At 44.5% G+C, this 22,683-nt stretch overlaps 1 protein-coding gene across 1 annotated transcript; it reads right to left on the bottom strand.

Moving 5' to 3' along the window:
- Positions 1-4,209: 4,209 nt before the first annotated feature.
- Positions 4,210-8,783, bottom strand: LOC142913376 (uncharacterized). Its single transcript, XM_076060917.1, has 4 exons — positions 8,707-8,783; positions 8,326-8,391; positions 7,471-7,539; positions 4,210-6,375 (listed from the first exon to the last, which is right to left on the bottom strand). Exon 4 carries the CDS (start codon positions 6,352-6,354, stop codon positions 5,107-5,109), a length of 1,248 nt encoding a protein of 415 aa, XP_075917032.1. The 5' UTR covers positions 6,355-6,375; positions 7,471-7,539; positions 8,326-8,391; positions 8,707-8,783; the 3' UTR covers positions 4,210-5,106.
- Positions 8,784-22,683: the final 13,900 nt, after the last annotated feature.

Genomic DNA, 22,683 nt, shown 5'->3' with positions numbered 1-22,683 from the left:
AGAAGAGAAAACGCCGTCTAAAAAAATTACACTGGAAATAGCCCAAAGTGTTAACGAACACGAAATCCACGTTTACCAAAACGCGTTTTACTGAACGTAAGCAGAGCCTAGCGATGCTGTGGTCCGCGTGGTCCATCCCCAACACCAACAACGAGAAGCTCTTCGCAACGGCACTGGAATCTGCGAGTTACAAAGCTAAACAATCACGTTAAATAATATAAACACGGCTGGTGGTGGTGGTGGTACGTCGCCTGAGTGAAGCCTCTGGCCCAGGCCTCACAACGAGGCTCTGGGCGAGGTGTAAAATAAACATCTTCTCGTTATAAAAACACCTCGTCAAGTCGCGCCCGCCTGGACGCGGTCGTTGCCTTCGCCATTGACTCCCAGGCGCTTGGCCGCGTGCCGGGCGGCGGAGGCGGCGGTGGTCAACATCGTCGTGATGGCGTGGAGCGCCGGAGGGAATCGATTCGCGATCCTGTCGCAAAAATCGACGCCTGCGCGGATCGCCGAGCGTCAGCGGCAGCAGCGGGCGGCGGCGGCGGGGCGATTCCAACGCGTGACATCGATTCTCGGATCGATGTGTCCTCTGGCGATGTTCGCGCGGCTTGGTGTGACCCCACAGCCACTCGTCACGTGACGCCTCTCTCGGCCGACTGGGGCCGGCGACGGAGATCTGAAGCAGTCGTGGGCCTCCCCCTAGGTCGGACTCGGACTACAATTAAATTTGATTATATTTTTATAATATTAAATAAATAATAAATGCTAAATCATAAATGATAAATAAAAATAATCAAATTTGATTATTGTAAAATCATTATAAAAAAATAAAAAAATAGAATAATCAAATTTTATTACTTTTAAATAAGAATAAATAAAAACCAAATTTTATTATTTTCAAAATAAGATTAAATAAATAAAAAATATAAATTAAAATAATAAAATTTGATTATTTTAAATAATAAAGAAATATACATTATAAGTTAAAATAATCAAATTGGATTATTTTTAAATAATAATGAATAAATAATAAAATAATTGACCTATTTCGATCACTTTTACATAATAAATAAAGTCAGAAATATTTAATTAATAATTTAGCCTTTCTTTATAACCACATTTTTATATTTTAAAATAATAATAAATAAAACTTACAAATAATCACATTTGATTATTTTAAATAATAAGTAAATAAAATTTCGTTTAAAATTTAACTAATCAAATTTGATTATATTTAAATAAGAATAAATTAATAAAAATAATGAAATCTGATTATTATATGAATTAAAAAAAGAGGGATGACATTGTCATCCTCTCAGCCGACAAGGTCAATGCCACTGTCATCATGGATAAAATAGAATATAACAACAAAATTAAAAAATTACTCAATGATGGTAGCTATACAAAAATAAAGAGATCCCACCAACAGCCTCGTCATACAAACCAAAATCATTTCTGATTCAACCACATTAATTGATCAAACCAAACAGTTCTCGTTGAAACCTTCTGCTGCCAGGCCACCAAGATTATACGACTTACCAAAAATACATGAAGTAGATACACCCCTTCGTCCCATCGTCTCTACTACAGTGAGGGAAAAAAGTATTTGATCCCCCGCTGATTTTGTACGTTTGCCCACTGACTCAACACTGCCCATAGACTCAACACTGCACCACCATAGACTCAACACTGTACCATAGACTCAGCACTGCACCATAGACTCAACACCGCACCATAGACTCAACACTGCCCGTAGACTCAACACTGCCCATAGACTCAACACTGCCCATAGACTCAACACTGCCCATATACTCAACACTGCACCATAGACTCAACACTGCACCATAGACTCAGCACTGCACCATAGACTCAGCACTGCACCATAGACTCAACACTGCACCATAGACTCAGCACTGCACCATAGACTCAGCACTGCACCATAGACTCAACACTGCACCATAGACTCAGCACTGCACCATAGACTCGACACTGCACCATAGACTCAGCACTGCACCATAGACTCAACACTGCACCATAGACTCAGCACTGCACCATAGACTCAACACTGCACCATAGACTCAGCACTGCACCATAGACTCAGCACTGCACCATAGACTCAGCACTGTACCATAGACTCAACACTACCCATAGACTCAACACTGCAACATAGACTCAACACTGCACCATAGACTCAACACTGCACCATAGACTCAGCACTGCTACCCATAGACTCAACACTACCCATAGACTCAACACTGCACCATAGACTCAACACTGCACCATAGACTCAACACTGCACCATAGACTCAACACTGCACCATAGACTCAACACTGCACCATAGACTCAACACTACCCATAAGGGGATCCCTGCCTAGGGGGTGTGAGGGGTCAAGGGGATCCCTACCTAGGGGGTGTGAGGTGTCAAGGGGATCCCTGCCTAGGGGGTGTGAGGGGTCAAGGGGATCCCTACCTAGGGGGTGTGAAGGGTCAAGGGGATCCCTGCCTAGGGGGTGTGAGGGGTCAAGGGGATCCCTACCTAGGGGGTGTGAGGGGTCAAGGGGATCCCTGCCTAGGGGTGTGAGGAGTCAAGGGGATCCCTGCCTAGGGGTGTGAGGGGTCAAGGAGATCCCTGCCTAGGGGTGTGAGGGGTCAAGGGGATCCCTGCCTAGGGGTGTGAGGGGTCAAGGGGATCCCTGCCTAGGGGGTGTGAGGGGTCAAGGGGATCCCTGCCTAGGGGGTGTGAGGGGTCAAGGAGATCCCTGCCTAGGGGTGTGAGGGGTCAAGGGGATCCCTGCCTAGGGGGTGTGAGGGGTTTTACTGGCACGAGGTTTTCGCCGAGGCTTCGCGGTCCGCCTCCCTGGGCCGCTGTAACTTTAGTGACACCGCGTGGTGGCTGTAACTTTATTGACACCACGTGTGTCACTGTGTGTATCGCTGTGTGTGTGTACGCTGTGTGTCACTGTGTCACTGTGTGTGTCGCTGTGTCACTGTGTGTGTACACTGTGTGTGTGTACACTGTGTGTGTGTACACTGTGTATACACTGTGTGTGTACACTGTGTGTGTGTACACTGTGTGTGTACACTGTGTGTACACTGTGTGTGTGTACACTGTGTGTGTGTGTACACTGTGTGTGTGTACACTGTTTGTGTCCGCATTGAACCGAACCCCCGGCAAGGCCATCTACTTAACGACGAGAGAAAATTCACGCGAAATCTCCTTTTCAATGAAGTCTTCCAGATGTAAATTGAAACAAGCTTTTAATGAGGAAATAAAATCATCTAATTCAAAACACAACACAATTCAAAGATGTTTCATTTTAAAACTTCAAAACGGAGCATGGGGTACTTGCGTGAATGCGTCCTTCATGTGCAAATGTTGTGACTTTCCTGGCCTGAAGGCCGTCAATGTGTTGGACCCTCATTGGTGCACAGTGTCTCAACAACAGCAGTGGGGTTTGCTTCAACCGATAGGTACGAACATCCAGACGTGAATCAGCAAGGTGCATTTCTAGTCCCAGTTAGACAAAATCTACGTCAACACGTAAGACAAAACTACAATTCGTGTTGTAGAGAATGTACCTCCTCCTATACGTGTAACTTTCAAGTGGTATGCCTTGTAACTGATGAATGATCCGAGCGTGCTCCCTATTTCAAAGACGATGAGTTGCTCCAGAGGCAGACGCTTCGTGAAACACAAAAGCACCCTTTGACCTCTATCACAAGAACAACGGGTTTCACCTGACTTCTCTGTACAGGTTACTTCCAAAACACACACACACTTTGTCCTAACATCACTTATTCAATGTTTGACCCTCAGACAACATGATACATGCACGCGCACAATCAGACAAGTATTCATTCTAAATCATTGACGGGCATATTAACATCGAATTACTGCAGCGAAATTGACTGCATCACGTTACATCGTATTAACAAGAAGTTATTTTACAAATATGCACCGTCTGCTTAACAGTGTATGTACAACGTACTATTGTTGCGTCATTCAAAACGAGTAGGCCGTTGCATGCTGGCGTCTGGGTCAAAATGTAGCAAGTTATAAACATTACGCTACAAATAATAGATCACGGCGCTTCGATGGCAACACAAGCAATCGTCATCAGGTGGGACAAGCAAGCAACAAGAAGAAACTACTGGAGTAGGCGCCTACTACTTCAGCAGTTTCTCTTGCTGTGGTTGTCCCACCTGATGACGATTGCTTGTGTTGTGATCTAAACGCCGTGGTCTGTTATGTTTCTACCCATGTGGTGACTTTACCGAAAGAACTCAAGAGTGTGGATTCCTGCAGTCACGAAAGCTTCGAATCAAGATTACCTACAAACTACACAACTGAGATGACGCATCAATCATCACCCCCTACTGACAGGCACTTGTCCACATGCAGGCTGGTGCAGGGCCACCACCTTGTGCCACACAGGGGCAGCTGCTACTTGGAGATGCTCTTCGAGTGTTTCAGACGAGGTACGACACAAATCTCCGTGTTGCTGAGGCGGTTAAGCAAGCACCGTGTAAATGCAAATATTATAACATAGTGAATGCTTGGGAGCTTATTGTCTCTCGCTCCTGGTGAGAGATTGACCCAACCCACAGGTCCACAAAGACTGGCCGCTCTTACTCTGCAGGATGAACCAAGGAGCTGAGTGTTCAACTTCACATTCTTGTCATTAAAGGCCTGTGACAAAGGTGCATCTATTGTAGTGACATTGTCTCTGGCTTACACATCTACCGGGTCTCCACTTGACTTTGTATTGTCTAGGAAGTCCACCCACACCTCCACTTCCACAAACTGCTGGGAGTTGCCTCGCTCTGCCTCACAGTCAGAATTCTCCTCCTGCTTCACGTTGCCTCCATCGATGTGAAGGTCCCATTTTGGAGTTTCATCTTCATCTTCACATTTCACCTTCACTTCTTCACTCTTCACCATCACCTCTTCCCTCTTCACCATCACTTCTTCCCTCTTCACCATCACTTCTTCCCTCTTCACCATCACCTCTTCATATTTCACCTCGATACCTTTAAAAGTGTCCAAGCTGCGATTTTCTTCCGGTTCTTGTTTCAAGAGGGATGGGCTTATTGTGGCACTTTGACTTTCACAAGCTGATTTCAGACTCCACTCCTTGTGGATCTTCTGATGCTTGTGTTTTCCGGTGATCTATAAGATGTGGTTTCTGTGCAAACGCCTTCCCGCACGGAGTGCACCTGAAGGGTTTCTCTCCCGTGTGTGTTCTCTGGTGTGTTACAAGAGTAGATGAAAGTGTAAACGCCTTCCCACACAGAGTACACTTGAAGGGTTTCTCTCCCGTGTGTGTTCTCTGGTGTAATACGAGATTACATGACTGTGTAAACGCCATCCCACACATCGTGCACCTGAAGGGTTTCTCTCCCGTGTGTGTTCTCTGGTGTATTACAAGAGCAGATGAAAGTGTAAACGCCTTCCCACACAGAGTACACTTGAAGGGTTTCTCTCCCGTGTGTGTTCTCTGGTGCACTACAAGAGCAGATGACTGCGCAATAGCCTTCCCACACACACTGCACTTGAAGGGTTTCTCTCCCGTGTGTGTTCTCTGGTGTTCTACAAGAGCAGATGACCGTGCAAATGCCTTCCCACACACAATGCACATGAAGGGTTTCTCTCCCGTGTGTGTTCTCTGGTGTTCTACAAGAGCAAATGACCGTGCAAATGCCTTCCCACACACACTGCACTTGAAGGGTTTCTCTCCCGTGTGAGTTCTCTGGTGTATTACAAGAGCAGATGAGCATGAAAATGCCTTCACACACACACTGCACTTGAAGGGTTTCTCTCCCATGTGTGTTCTCTGGTGTATTTTCAGAGCAGATGAATTTGCAAACACCTTTCCACACACACTGCACTTGAAGGGTTTCTCTCCCGTGTGTGTTCTCTGGTGTATTTTCAGAGCAGATGAATTTGCAAACGCCTTCACACACACACTGCACTTGAAGGGTTTCTCTCCTGTGTGTGTTGTTCTCTGGTGTGTTTCAAGAGCAGATGACTGTGAAAATGCCTTCACACACACACTGCACTTGAAGGGTTTCTCTCCCGTGTGAGTTCTCTGGTGTTCTACAAGAGCAGATGACTGTGAAAATGCCTTCACACACACACTGCACTTGAAAGGTTTCTCTCCCGTGTGTGTTCTCTGGTGTATTTTAAGAGCAGACGGCCATGCAAAAGCCTTCCCACACACACTGCACTTGAAGGGTTTCTCTCCTGTGCGAGTTCTCTGGTGCCGTGTCAAATTTCCAGTCCGATCCGTGCTGTATGCACGCTGGTCGCATTGTTGACTTGTCGTACCGAGCTGTGCCGACTGCCTTTTCTCCATCAGACCAGCGTCAGCTGCACACTGAAAAAAATAATATCCACACCATCGACACGTCAGTATCGATGCACAGAGGAATGCATATATAGTCACATGTGACTTATACGTCTATACTTATTAATATATTCATGATGTAGTAAAAACGTTTCCCAAATTCATCACACGGGCTGTGATGGCACACAATGAGAGGGCAAATTATTATAAACATGCCTGGAAGCCCTCGTATCTTCAAAATGAATGTTCACCCAAAACTCTGAGTACACAATTTCAGCTGTCTGGCTACAAAAGGAATATTTATGAGAGCTAAATTCAGCTGACATAGCAAAGGGTGTTGAAAACAATACTATTTGTGTTAGGCATACATGCATAAATTAATGTTCAATCGCAACTTAGAGGTGTGAATCCAGGCTCAGATGTCCTTGAATGCTGGGATGAACAGTTCCGACTTCAGCTGAATGTGTGTGCTGTGTTCACCTCCTGTTTCCATTCTTATGAAGAGTTCCAGAGGAAAACAAAAGTAAACTATTGTTATGCTATAACCTCCGTGTTCAACAGAGTTAATAGACGTTACTGCAAACACAAACTTGACACTGTCACTGAGTAAACAGGCGGTGGCGTGTCTAGAATCACGCCTGGTCACCTTCATCTGCTTGGCATGAATGCTTCCTCACTCCACCAAGTAATTAATTGAGGATCAACGAACATAGCCGAGGCTAACTGGAGTTTGCGTGTCTCTCTCCTTGGTGAGATGTTAACTACCTCACCTGGTACAGGAAGTCGTGGGTTCGATCCCGACCCTGACGCCTGCTGTATATTTGGAGTTTGCACGTCACTCCGTTTAGCGTCTTTGACCGATAGACATTGACACACGTATTCTTGTTGATTTCGGTAAAGTTACGTAGATAGAAAATAACAATAATTGATAATACAATTACATTAAATAAAGACCACTTGTGTTGCGATCAAAACGTGAGTTTTTTGCTTTATTTACAATTTATTTTTATTTATTTTCATTTTATTTTCTATCTACGTGACTTTACCGAAAGAACCAAGAATATTAATTCCTGCAGTCACCAAAGTTTTAAGTCAAAACATTCACACACGTTGACAAAGCCTCACCTTGTGTTGTTGTGGGCAGGTCGCTTCTGATAACAAGAGCGGTATAGCAGCTCAAGCGGGCTTGGCCTGCTAACAAAAGAAAATAAAAACGGCGTGAATATCTACAATAAAACAAAGTTACAAAAATGTAGCTCAGATGTCCTTAAATGCTGGGATGAACAGTTCCGACTTCAGCTGAATGTGTGTGCTGTGTTCACCTCCAGTTTCCATTCTTATAAAGAGTTCCAGAGGAAAACAAAAATAAACTATTGCTTTGATATAACCTCCGTGTTCAACAGAGTTAATAGACGTTACTGCAAACACAAACTGTACACTGTCACTGGGTAAACAGGCGGTGGCGTGTCTAGAATCATGCCTGGCCACCTTCATCTGCTTGGCATGAATGCTTCCTCACTCCACCAAGTAATTAATTGAGGATCAACGAACACAGCCGAGGCTAACTGGAGTTTGTGTGTCTCTCTCCGTGGTGAGATGTTAACTACCTCACCTGGTATACAGGAAGTCGTGGGTTCGATCCCGACCCTGACGCCTGCTGTATATTTGGAGTTTGCGCGTCACTCCGTTTAGCGTCTTTGACCGATAGACATTGATACACGTATTCTTGTTTCTTTCGGTAAAGTTACGTAGATAGAAAATAACAATAACAGATAATACAATTACATTAAATAAAGACCACTTGTGTTGCGATCAAAACGTGGGTTTTGTTGTTGCTTTATTTAATATATTTTATGTTTATTATGTTATTGTTATTTTATTTTCTATCTACGTGACTTTACCGAAAGAACCAAGAATATTAATTCCTGCAGTCACCAAAGTTTTAAGTCAAAACATTCACACACGTTGACAAAGCCCCACCTTGTGTTGTTGTGGGCAGGTTGCTTCTGATAACAAGAGCGGTATAGCAGCTCAAGCGGGCTTGGCCTGGTAACAAAAGAACGAAAATAAAAACTGCGTGAATATTGACAATAAAACAAAGTTACAAAGTGGTGAGCCGGGTGAAGACAAATTAAACTTAAGCGAGATAATTAAAGTGAATGCAATCAGGCGAGGGCAGGAGGCAAGGCCCCGCGTGGCTAGGCCCCGCGTTGTAAAGTTCCAACCTGGACATCGATTCCCATGCTCGCTGCTACTCAACTGACATCCCTACGAGAGAGCGAGGCTCTACCTTGGTAAACAACAACCACAACCACCACCACAACCACCACAACAACCACAATCGCAATGAGAATTTCTTACCTCGGATTTCAGTTCTGGAAGCGATAGCTTCCTGTTACCTCGTGACGTCACGTGGCAGCAGGTGACGTGACGTCACATCTGGGGTACGAGACACGCTCCTCCCACAATGAGCGGCTCCGTAACTAAATAAATTAGAGAATGAATAAATTATGTTAATGTACCTCCCATATGTCGTGGGCAATGAACCCGTCGCAATAAACTCGCGACGGCTTTAACGAACACATTATGTTAATGAGTTGCCGTCACTGGGCGTAGCTTTACCCAAATAAGGATTGGCACTGGAACGCAATCGGTAGTGACCCAAGCGGAGGTGACGTCACGCTCAAGAGCGCGGTGGACGAGAGAGGGGTGAAGACCTTGGTGACATGACGTCTCTAGCGAGGAACACCTCCCCCTGGCGTTTCACGCCGATGAAGTAATGCTGAGAGGTGACGTCACAGAGCGGGGGTTGGAGTATAAGTTGATTTAGATTAATTTTACATTGCTCCCTCCCTTGGGTGCGTGGGCTCAGCTACAACAACGTGGACATTATTGTGTATACACTATGTGTGTATACTGTGTGTGTGTACACTGTGTGTGTATACTGTGTGTGTGTACACTGTGTGTGTACGCTGTGTGTGTGTGTGTACACTGTGTGTGTGTACACAATGTGTGTGTGTACACTGTGTGTGTACACTGTGTGTGTGTACACTGTGTGTGTACACTGTGTGTGTGTACACTGTGTGTGTGTGTGCAATGTGTGTTTACACTGTGTGTGTGTACACTGTGTGTACAGTGTGTGTACACTGTGTGTGTGTACACTGTGTGTGTGTACTCTGTGTGTGTACAATGTGTGTATACACTGTGTGTGTGTACACTGTGTGTGTGTACACTGTGTGTGTGTGTACACTGTGTGTGTACACAATGTGTGTGTACACACTGTGTGTGTACACTGTGTGTGTGTACACTGTGTGTGTACTCTGTGTGTGTACACTGTGTGTACACTGTGTGTGTACACTTTGTGTGTACACTGTGTGTGTACACTGTGTGTGTGTACAGTGTGTGTACACTGTCTGTGTACACTGTATGTGTGTGTACACTGTGTGTGTGTACACTGTGTGTGTACAATGTGTGTGTACACTGTGTGTGTACAATGTGTGTATACACTGTGTGTACACTGTGTGTGTACACTGTGTGTGTACACTGTATGTGTGTACACTGTGTGTGTGTACACTGTGTGTGTACAGTGTGTGTACACTGTGTGTGTACACTGTATGTGTGTGTACACTGTGTGTGTGTACACTGTGTGTGTGTACAATGTGTGTGTACACTGTGTGTGTGTACAATGTGTGTATACACTGTGTGTGTACACTGTGTGTGTACACTGTGTGTGTGTACACTGTGTGTGTGTACAGTGTGTGTACACTGTGTGTGTACACTGTATGTGTGTGTACACTGTGTGTGTGTACAATGTGTGTGTACACTGTGTGTGTACAATGTGTGTATACACTGTGTGTGTACACTGTGTGTGTGTACACTGTGTGTGTACACTGTGTGTGTACACTGTGTGTGTGTACACTGTGTGTGTTTACACTGTGTGTGTGTACACTGTGTGTGTGTAGTGGGAGGCACAGGTGGTGCATTGGCCAGTCATCTCAATCGACACATGGCATCTTTTCATCAATTTTTTTCAATTTATAATTTTTATTTGTTATTTTATTATTAAAATGTTAATTTATTCTTATTTTTCTATCTACGTGACTTTACCGAAAGAACCAGAAATATGGTAGCACATTCTCTATTTATTGCCGAGTTTCCAGGTTCAAATCCGACAGGCATATCTGGCTACCCCAGTAACATTCACCACAACATGCGCAGTCTGCTTAACAGCGGATGTCAAACAAACCACTGTGTCACTCACAACGCACATTGCATGTTGGTGTCACGGTCAAAGTTGTGGTAATTCCAGACACTATCCAGAAACTCCACAAGGGAGATGACGCGTCAATGATCGCCCCCTACCGACAGACTCATGCCACGTGCAGGCCGGTGCAGGGCCACCTTGTGCCACACAGGGGCAGCTGCCACTAAGGGGCGCCCTTCGATTGTTTGAGATGAGGTTCGATACGAAACACCGAGTTGCTGAGGCAATTAGGCAAGCGACTTATGAGTGCAAATATGTTGTTTATAACGTAGTGAATGCTTGGGAGCTTGTCTCTCTCTCCTGCTCACAGATTTACCCAGCCCACAGCTCCACAGATACCAGCCGCTCCTCCTGGGCAGGTTCGGTTACGTACGGTGCGAAATAAGTTCCAGATACACACACAGAGACTCACACAGATACACACACAGATACACACACAGACACACACACAGAGACTCACACAGAGACCCATGGATTAACACGGTTGTCTAGGTATGGTGCGAAATAAATTACAGATAAACACTCCTTTGAGCAAGTTTGAGTCACGGGCCATGCAAGTTGACCGGGCGCGTGTTGCTACTGACAGTCGTTGAATACGGTTGGATAGACGCTGATAGAGAGACACACACACAGACAAGACAGGCGGATAGACACAGACAAGAGGAACACAGAGACGACAGAGAGACAGGCAGAGAGAAACACAGAGGCAAACAGATGACACAGACGGACAGAGACAGAGAGATGTTGAATCGAACACACTGAACTCGCTCCATTGAAAGAGATTCCTCGATCTTCGCAATGCCCGGAAGTCGTTCTTATTTTTATTGATTTAATTGCGTGTGGTGTGTACGTGCAAGCAATGTGGGATATCGATGTACACAGATATGAAGAAGATCAGCAGACAAGACGTCTTTAATTTAATCGGTCTCTCCACAAAACAAAGGAATGTTGAACACAAAATATAAATCCCACGGCCTTCGTGCGAGTCCATAATTACTGCAGCATTGATTCAGTGCAAGCCAACTGTGGACCAGTTTTGGTGGACACTGTGTGTGTACACTGTGTGTGTGTGTACACTGTGTGTGTGTGTACACTGTGTGTGTACACTATGTGTGTACACTGTGTGTACACTGTGTGTGTGTGTACACTGTGTGTGTGTACACTGTGTGTGTGTACACTGTGTGTGCAAGCCAACTGTGGACCGGTTTTGGTGGACAATGTCTCAACAGTAGTGGGGCTTGCTTCAAGCCATGGTTGTGAACATCCAGACGTGAATCAGCAAGGAGCATTTCTAGTCCAAGTTCGACAAAATCTACGTCAACACGTAAGACAAAATTATAATTCGTGTTGTAGAGAATGTATCTCCTCTGCGTGTAACTTTAAGGTGGTATGCCTTGTAACTGATGAATTATCCGAGTGTGCTTCCTGTCAAAGCCAATGAGTTGCTCCAGATGCTTCCTGAAACACAAAAATACCCTTTGACCTGTATCACAAGAACATCGGGTCTCACCTGAGTTATCTGTACAGGTTGCTTCCAAAACACACACACACTTTGTCCTAACATCACTTATTCAATGTTTGACCCTTATAAAAAAAAGTGATGCACGTACACACAAAATCAGACAAGTGTTTATTCTAAATTTCGATTTAAAGCAATCGTGACTGCAAGGATTCATCTTAAGTCACGTAGAATGAGAATAAAATAATAAATTAATAAAATAACAAAATAAAGCAATTTCTATGACCAGTCTATTTCTATGACCAGTCACAAACTAATCACTCAGCTATTTCAATGCTAAATTCTCCTGTTTTATATGTAAACCCCTTTGTCAAGGTGCCTCACCTCTCTAAACCAGCTTAAAAGACGCTACGAATCTTAACAGCGTTCATTGAAGCTCTGTCGTCCCGACAGGTCTGTTCCTTTCACCTGAAAGCCACTTGTGTTGTGGCCGAAACGTCGTGAGAATTTTATTGTGTCATTTGATTTTATTATAATCTCATTCTACGTGACTTTAACGAAAGAACCAAAATAAATGTTCATTCTAAATTATTGACTGGAATTTTAAGAAAATTTAATTACTGCAATGAAATCTACTGCATCAGATAACATCTGATTAAAAAGCTATTTGAAAAAATATGCACCGTCTGCTTAACAGTGGATGTAAAACATACTATTGTGTCATTCAAAACGAGTAGGCCATTGCATGCTGGCGAATTCTAAACATTAGCGACAAATTACACAACTGAGATGAAACATCAATCATCGCCCCCTACTGACAGCCTCTTGTTAACATACTCTTTGGTTCTTTCAGTAAAGTCACGTAGGCAGAAAAAATAATAATAGATCACGACGTTTCGATCGTAACACAAGCGGTCGTCCTCGGGCGGAAAAAAATAATAAATGCAGGCCGGTGCAGGGCCACCACCCTGTGCCACACAGGGGCAGCTGCTACTTGGGGATGCTCTTCGAGTGTTTCAGACGAGATACGATACAAAACTCGGAGTTGCAAAGGTTATTAAGCTAGCACCGTGTAAATGCAATTATTTAGTGAATGCTTGGGAGCTTCTTGGCTCTCGCTCCTGGTTAAAGATCTCCCCAACCCACAGGTCCACAAAGACTGGCCGCTCGCTCTTACTCTGCAGGTTGAACCTAGGAATTGAGTGTTCAACTTCACATTCTTGTCATTAAAGGCCTGTGACAAAGATGCATCTATTGTAGCGACATCGTCTCTGGCTTACACATCTACCGGGTCTCCACTTGACTTTGTATTGTCTAGGAAGTCCACCCACACCTCCACTTCCACAAACTGTTGGGAGTTGCCTCGCTCTGCCTCACAGTCAGAATTCTCCTCCTGCTTCACGTTGCCTCCATCGATGTGAAGGTCCCATTTTGGAGTTGAATCTTCATCTTCACATTTCACCTTCACTTCTTCACTCTTCACCATCACATCTTCACATTTCACCTTCACCTCTTCATATTTCACCATCACCTCTTCATATTTCACCTCGATAACTTTAAAAGTGTCCAAGCTGGGATTTTCTTCTGGTTCGTGTTTCATGAGGGATGGGCTCATGGCGGCACTTTGACTTTCACAAGCTGATTTTAGACTCCACTCCTTGTGGATCTTCTGATGCTTCTGTGTTCTCTGGTGTACTTGAAGATTTGATGAATTTGCAAACATCTGCCTACACACAGTGCACTTGAAGGGTTTCTCTCCCGTGTGTGTTCTCTGGTGTACTACAAGAGCAGATGAATGTGCAAACGCCTTCCCACACACACTGCACTTGAAGGGTTTCTCTCCCGTGTGTGTTCTCTGGTGTACTTTAAGATGTGGTGACTGTGCAAACGCCATCCCGCACAGAATGCACCTGAAGGGTTTCTCTCCCGTGTGTGTTCTCTGGTGTCTTTGAAGATGTGACACATGTACAAACGCCTTCCCGCACAAGGTGCACCTGAAGGGTTTCACTCCCGTATGTGTTCTCTGGTGGGTCTGAAGAACTGATGGCCAGGCAAATGCCTTCCCACACACAGTGCACTTAAAGGGTTTCTCTCTAGTGTGTGTTCTCTGATGTTTTTTAACAACAGATGACTGTGCAAATGCCTCCCCATACACACTGCACTTGAAGGGTTTCTCTCCCGTGTGTGTTCTCTGGTGTTTTTAAGAGCAGATGACCGTGAAAATGCCTTCCCACAAACACTGCACTTGAAGGGTTTCTCTCCCGTGTGTGTTCTCTGGTGTCTTTGAAGATTAGATGAATCTGGAAATGCCTTCCCACACACACTGCACTTGAAGGGTTTCTCTCCCGTGTGTGTTCTCTGGTGTTTTTTAAGAGCAGATGACTGTGAAAATGCCTTGTTACACACACTGCACTTGCAGGGTTTCTCTCCCGTGTGAGTTCTCTGGTGTATCTCAAGAACTGATGGCCATGCAAATGCCTTCCCACACACTGTGCACTTGAAGGGTTTCTCTCCCGTGCGAGTTCTCTGGTGCTGTGTCAAATTTCCAGTCCGATCCGTGCTGTATGCACGCTGGTCGCATTGTTGACTTGTCGTACCGAGCTGTGCCGACGGCCTTTGCTCCATCAGACCAGCGTCAGCTGCAGACAGAAAAAAATAATATCCACACCATCGACACGTCAGTATCGATGCACAGAGGAATGCACATATAGTCACATGTGACTTACACGTCTATACTTATTCATATATTCATGATGTAGTGAAAAAGTGTCCCAAATTCATCACACGGGCTGTGATGGCACACAATGAGAGGGCAAATGGTTATAAACATGCCTGGAAGCCCTCGTATCTTCAAAATGAATGATAACCCAAAACTCTAAGCACACAATTTCGGCTGTCTGGCTACAAAAGGAATATTTCTAAGAGCTAAATTCAGCTGACATAGCAAAGGGTGTTGAAAACAATACTATTTGTGTTATGCTGAAATGCATGAATTAATGTTCAATCACAACTCAGATGTCCTTGAATGCTGGGATGAACAGTTCCGACTTCAGCTGAATGTGTGTGCTGTGTTCACCTCCTGTTTCCATTCTTATTAAGAGTTCCAGAGGAAAACAAAAATAAACTATTGTTTTGATATAACCTCCGTGTGCAATAGAGTTAATAGACTTTACTGCAAACACAAACTGTACACTGTCACACACTGCCATGAGTAAAAAGGTTGCGGTGTGACCAGAACCATGCCTGGCCACCTTCATCTGCTCAGCATTAATTCTTCCTCACTCCACCAAGTAATGAATCGAGGATCAATCAACATAGCCGAGGCTATCAGTGTCTCTGTCTCTCTCTCTCCCCGTGGTGAAGGTGTTCCCCTCCACACATTCAGAGTCAACAGCGGCACGCGCTTAGCGTCTTTGACCGATAGACATTGACGCACGTATTGTTGGTTCTTTCAGTAAAGTCACGTAGATAGAAAATAAAAATAACAGATTAAATTCAATAAGATAAAGACCACTTGTGTTGCGATCGAAACGTCGTGGGTTTATTACTTTATTTAAAAAATTGTATTTTTCATTTATTTTATTATTTTATTTTCTATCTACGTGACTTTACCGAAAGAACCAAGAATATTAATTCCTGCAGTCACCAAAGTTTTAAGTCAAAACATTCACACACGTTGACAAAGCCTCACCTTGTGTTGTTGTGGGCAGGTCGCTTCTGATAACAAGAGCGGTATAGCAGCTCAAGCGGGCTTGGCCTGGTGAAAATAAATAAAAACTGCGTGAATATTTTCCCATGCTCGCTGCTACTCAACTGACATCCCTACGAAAGAGAGAGGGGCTCTACCTTCTGTAAACAACAACAACAACCACCACCACCACAACCACCACCACAACCACAATCGCAATGAGAATTTCTCACCTCGGATTTCAGTGCAGGAAGCGATAGCTTCCTGTTACCTCGTGACGTCACGCAGCAGCAGGTAACGTGACGTCACATCCGGGGTACCAGACACGCTCCTCCCACAATGAGCGTTTCCGTAACTGAATAAATTAGAGAATAAATAAATTATGTTAATGTAACTCGTCCCATATGTCGTGAGCAATGAACTCGTCGCAATAAACTTGCGACGGCTTTAACGAATACATTATGTTAATGAGTTGCCGTCACTGGGCATAGCTTTGCCCAAACAAGGATTGGCACTGGAACGCAATCGGCAGAGACCCAAGCGGAGGTGACATCATGTTCAAGAGCGCGGTGGAATACCTTGGTGACCTGACGTCACTAGCGAGGTACACCTCCCCCTGGCGTTTCACGCCGATGAAGTAATGCTGAGTGGTGACGTCACACAGCGGGGTTGGAGTTTAAGTTGATTTAGATTCATTTTCATTGCTCCCTCCCTTGGGTGCGTGGGCTCAGCTACAACAACAACGTGGACATTATTGTGTATACACTGTGTGTGTGTACACTGTGTGTGTGTACACTATGTGTATACACTGTGTGTGTGTATACTGTGTGTGTATACACTGTGTGTATACACTGTGTGTGTGTATACTGTGTGTGTATACACTGTGTGTATGTGTACACTGTGTGTGTGTACACTGTGTGTGTGTCCACAATGTGTGTGTGAACACTGTGTGTGTGTACACTGTGTGTGTACACAATGTGTGTGTGTGTACACTGTGTGTGTGTACACTGTGTGTATACACTGTGTGTGTACACTGTGTGTGTGTACACTGTGTGTGTATATACACTGTGTGTGTACACTGTGCGTGTATATACACTGTGTGTGTGTACACTGTGTGTGTGTACACAATGCGTGTGTGTGTACACTGTGTGTGTGTACACTGTGTGTGCGTACACTGTGTGTGTGTGTACACTGTGTGTATACACTGTGTGTGTGTACACTGTGTGTGTGTACACAATGCGGGTGTGTGTACACTGTGTGTCCACTCTGTGTGTATACACTGTGTGTGTACACTGTATGCACACAATGTGTGTGTGTGTACACTGTGTGTACACTGTGTGTGTACACTGTGTGTGTGTACAGTGTGTGTACACTGTGTGTGTACAGTGTGTGTACACGTACACAGTGTGTACACTGTGTGTACACTGTGTGTGTACACTGTGTGTGTACACTGTGTGTGTGTGTACACTGTGTGTGTACACTGTGTGTAGTGGGGGGCACAGGTGGTGCATAGCCAGTCATCTCAGTCAGTCGACCCATGGCATCTTTTCATCAATTTATTTTCAATGTATTATTTGAAATTTTATTATTTTATTATTAAAATGTTTAATTATTTTTATCTTTTATTGTTCTATCTACGTGACTTTACCGAAAGAACCAGGAATATGGTAGCGCATTCTCTATTTATTGCCAAATCCGACAGGCATATCTGGCTACCCCAGGAACCTCCTGGTGTACACACACACAGTGTACACACACAACATGCGCAGTCTGCTTAACAGCGGATGTCAAACAAACCACTGTCACTCACAACGCACATTGCATGTTGGTGTTACGGTCAAAGTTGTGGCAATTCCAGTAACACTATTTAGAAACTCCACAAGGGAGATGACGCATCAATGATCGCCCCCTACCGACAGACTCATGTCCACGTGCAGGCCGGTGCAGGGCCACCTTGTGCCACACAGGGGCAGCTGCCACTAGGGGGCGCCCTTCCATTGTTTGAGATGAGGTTCGATACGAAACACCGAGTTGCTGAGTGCAATTAGGCAAGCGACTTATGAGTGCAAATATGTTGTTTATAACGTAGTGAATGCTTGGGAGCTTAATTGTCTCTCGCTCCTGCTCACAGATTTACCCAGCCCACAGATACCAGCCGCTCCTCCTGGGCAGGTTCGGTTACGTACGGTGCGAAATAAGTTCCAGATACACACACAGAGACTCACACAGAGACTCACACAGATACACACACAGATACAAACACACAGAGACTCACACGGATACATACACAGAGACTCACACAGATACACACACAGAGACTCACACAGATACACACACAGAGACTCACACAGATACACACACAGATACACACACAGATACACACACACAGAGACTCACACAGATACACACACAGAGACTCACACAGAGACTCACACAGATACACACACAGATACACACACAGATACACACACAGAGACTCACACAGATACACACACAGAGACTCACACAGAGACTCACACAGATACACACACAGATACACACACAGAGACTCACACAGAGACTCACACAGACACACACACAGAGACTCACACAGATACACACAGAGACTCACACAGATACACACACAGAGACTCACACAGATACACACACAGAGACTCACACGCAGAGCCTCACACAGAGACACACACAGAGACACACACAGATACACACAGATACACACACAGATACAAACACACAGAGACTCACACGGATACATACACAGAGACTCACACAGATACACACACACAGACTCACACAGATACACACACAGAGACTCACACAGATACACACACAGATACACACAGATACACACAGATACACACACAGAGACTCACACAGATACACACACAGAGACTCACACAGAGACTCACACAGATACACACACAGATACACACACAGAGACTCACACAGAGACTCACACAGACACACACACAGAGACTCACACAGATACACACACAGAGACTCACACAGAGACTCACACAGATACACACACAGATACACACACAGAGACTCACACAGAGACTCACACAGACACACACACAGAGACTCACACAGATACACACACAGATACACACACAGATACACACACACAGAGACTCACACAGATACACACACAGAGACTCACACAGAGACTCACACAGATACACACACAGATACACACACAGATACACACACAGAGACTCACACAGATACACACACAGAGACTCACACAGATACACACACAGAGACTCACACAGAGACACACACAGATACACACAGATACACACACAGATACACACACAGAGACTCACACAGATACACACACAGAGACTCACACAGAGACACACACAGATATACACACAGAGACTCACACAGATACACACAGAGACTCACACAGAGACTCACACAGATACTCACACAGAGACTCACACAGACTCACGCAGATACACACACAGAGACTCACACAGATACACACACAGATACACACACAGATACACACACAGAGACTCACACAGAGACTCACACAGACACACACACAGAGACTCACACAGATACACACACAGATACACACACAGATACACACACACAGAGACTCACACAGATACACACACAGAGACTCACACAGAGACTCACACAGATACACACACAGATACACACACAGATACACACACAGAGACTCACACAGATACACACACAGAGACTCACACAGATACACACACAGAGACTCACACAGAGACACACACAGATACACACAGATACACACACAGATACACACACAGAGACTCACACAGATACACACACAGAGACTCACACAGAGACACACACAGATATACACACAGAGACTCACACAGATACACACAGAGACTCACACAGAGACTCACACAGATACTCACACAGAGACTCACACAGACTCACGCAGATACACACACAGAGACTCACACAGATACACACACAGATACACACACAGATACACACACAGAGACTCACACAGATACACACACAGAGACTCACACGGATACACACACAGATACACACACAGAGACTCACACAGAGACCCATAGATTAACACGGTTGGCTAGGTATGGTGCGAAAGAAGTTATATACACACAGACCCATGGATTAACACGGTTGGCTACGTACGGTGCAAAAGTTACAGATAAACAAGTTTGAGTCGCGGGCCGTGGAAGTTGACCGGGCGCGTGTTGCTACTGACAGTCGTTGAATACGGTTGGATAGACGCTGATAGAGAGACACACACACAGACAAGACAGGCGGACAGACAGACAAGAGGAACACAGAGACGACAGAGAGACACAGGCAGAGAGAAACACAGAGGCAAACAGATGACACAGACGGACAGGGACAGAGAGATGTTGAATCGAACACACTGAACTCACTCCATTGAAAGAGATTCCTCGATCTTCGCAATGCCCAGAAGTTGTTCTTATTTTTATTGATTTAATTGCGTGTGGTATGTACGTGCAAGCAATGTAGGATATCAATGTACACAGATATGAACAAGATCAGCAGATAAGACGTCTATAATTTAATCGGTCTCTCCACGAAACAAAGGAATGTTTAAAACTAAATATAAATCCCACGGCCTTCGTGCGAGTCCATAATTACTGCAGCATTGATTCAGTGCAAGCCAACTGTGGACCGGTTTTGGTGGACACTGTGTGTGTACACTGTGTGTGTGTACACTGTGTGTGTGTACACTGTGTGTGTACACTGTGTGTACACTGTGTGTGTGTACACTGTGTGTGTGTACACTGTGTGTGCAAGCCAACTGTGGACCGGTTTTGGTGGACAATGTCTCAACAGCAGTGGGGCTTGCTTCAAGCCATGGTTGTGAACATTCAGACGTTAATCAGCAAGGAGCATTTCTAGTCCAAGTTCGACAAAATCTACGTCAACACGTAAGACAAAATTATAATTCGTGCTGCAGAGAATGTATCTCCTCTACGTGTAACTTTAAGGTGGTGTATGCCTTGTAACTGATGAATGATCCGAGTGTGCTTCCTATTCCAAAGACAATGAGTTGCTCCAGATGCTTCCTGAAACACAAAAGTACCCTTTGACCTGTATCACAAGAACAACGGGTCTCACCTGAGTTATCTGTACAGGTTACTTCCAAAAACACACACACACTTTGTCCTAACATCACTTATTCAATGTTTGACCCTCATAAAAAATAAAGTGATGCATGTACACACAAAATCAGACAAGTGTTCATTCTAAATTTCGATTTAAAGCTTTCGTGACTGCAAGGATTCATCTTAAGTCACGTAGAATGAGAATAAATTAATAAAATAATATAACACAATAAAGCAATTTTTATGACCAGTCTATTTCTATGACCAGTCACAAGCTAATCACTCAGCTATTTCAATGCTAAATTATCCTGTTTTATATGTAAACCCCTTTGTCAAGGTGCCTCACCTCTCTAAACCAGCTTAAAAGACGCTACGAATCTGAACAGGGTTCATTGAAGCTCTGTCGTCCCGACAGGTTTGTTCCTTTCACCTGAAGGCCACTTGTGTTGTGGCCGAAACGTCGTGAGAATTTGATTGTGTTATTTTATTAATTTATTATTTTATTCTCATTCTACGTGACTTTACCGAAAGAACCAAAGAAGATGTTCATTCTAAATTATTGACTGGAATTTTAACAAAATTTAATTACTGCAGTGAAATCTACTGCAGCAGATAACATCTGATTAAAAAGCTATTTGAAAAAAATATGCACCGTCTGCTTAACAGTGGATGTAAAACATACTATTGTGTCATTCAAAACGAGTAGGCCATTGCATGCTGGCGAATTCTAAACATTAGCGACAAATTACACAACTGAGATGAAACATCAATCATCGCCCCCTACTGACAGCCTCTTGTTCACATACTCTTTGGTTCTTTCAGTAAAGTCACGTAGGTAGACAAAATAATAATAGATCACGACGTTTCGATCGTAACACAATCGGTCGTCCTCAGGCGGAAAAAATAATAAATGCAGGCCGGTACAGGGCCACCACCATGTACCACACAGGGGCAGCTGCTACTTGGGGATGCTCTTCGAGTGTTTCAGATGAGATACGAAACTCCGAGTTGCCGAGGCGATTAAGCAAGCACCGTGTAAATGAAATTATTATAACATAGTGAATGCTTGGGAGCTTCTTGGCTCTCACTCCTGGTCAGAGATCTCCCCAATCCACGGGTCCACAAAGACTGGCCGCTCGCTCTTACTCTGCAGGTTGAACCTAGGAATTGAGTGTTCAACTTCACATTCTTTTCATTAAAGGCCTGTGACAAAGGTGCATCTATTGTAGCGACCGTCTCAAGCTTACACATCTACCGGGTCTCCATTTTACTTTGTATTGTCTAGGAGTAAGTCCACCCACACCTCCACTTCCACAAACTGCTGGGAGTTGCCTCGCTCTGCCTCAGTCAGAATTCACCTCTGGCTTCACGTTGCCTCCATCAATGTGAAGGTCCGATTTTGGAGTTGAATCTTCATCTTCACATTTCACCTTCACTTCTTCCCTCTTCACCATCACCTCTTCCCTCTTCACCATCACCTCTTCATATTTCACCATCACCTCTTCATATTTCACCTCGATACCTTTAAAAGTGTCAAAGCTGGGATTTTCGTCCGGTTCTTGTTTCATGAGGGATGGGCTTATTGCGGCACTTTGACTTTCACAAGCTGATTTCAGACTCCACTCCTTGCAGATCTTCTGATGCTTCTGTGTTCTCTGGTGTACTTGAAGATTTTATGAATGTGCAAACGCCTTCCTGCAGAGTGCACCTGAAGGGTTTCTCTCCTGTGTGTATTCTCTGGTGTGTTACAAGAGGAGATGACTGTGCAAACGCCTTCCCACACACACTGCACTTGAAGGGTTTCTCTCCCGTG

Source organism: Petromyzon marinus, unplaced genomic scaffold, assembly GCF_048934315.1.
Source record: "Petromyzon marinus isolate PM22_M1 ecotype Great Lakes invasive population unplaced genomic scaffold, UKy_Petmar_22M1.pri1.0 PM_G_Scaffold_25, whole genome shotgun sequence".
In the NCBI taxonomy this organism is placed as follows: Eukaryota; Metazoa; Chordata; class Hyperoartia; order Petromyzontiformes; family Petromyzontidae; genus Petromyzon; species Petromyzon marinus.
This window is presented reverse-complemented; position numbering and strand designations above follow the sequence as displayed.

Coding starts and splice junctions, on each gene's coding strand:
- LOC142913376 (XM_076060917.1), bottom strand. CDS start 6,354: ATGGAGAAAAGGCAGTCGGCACAGCTCGGTACGACAAGTCAACAATGC.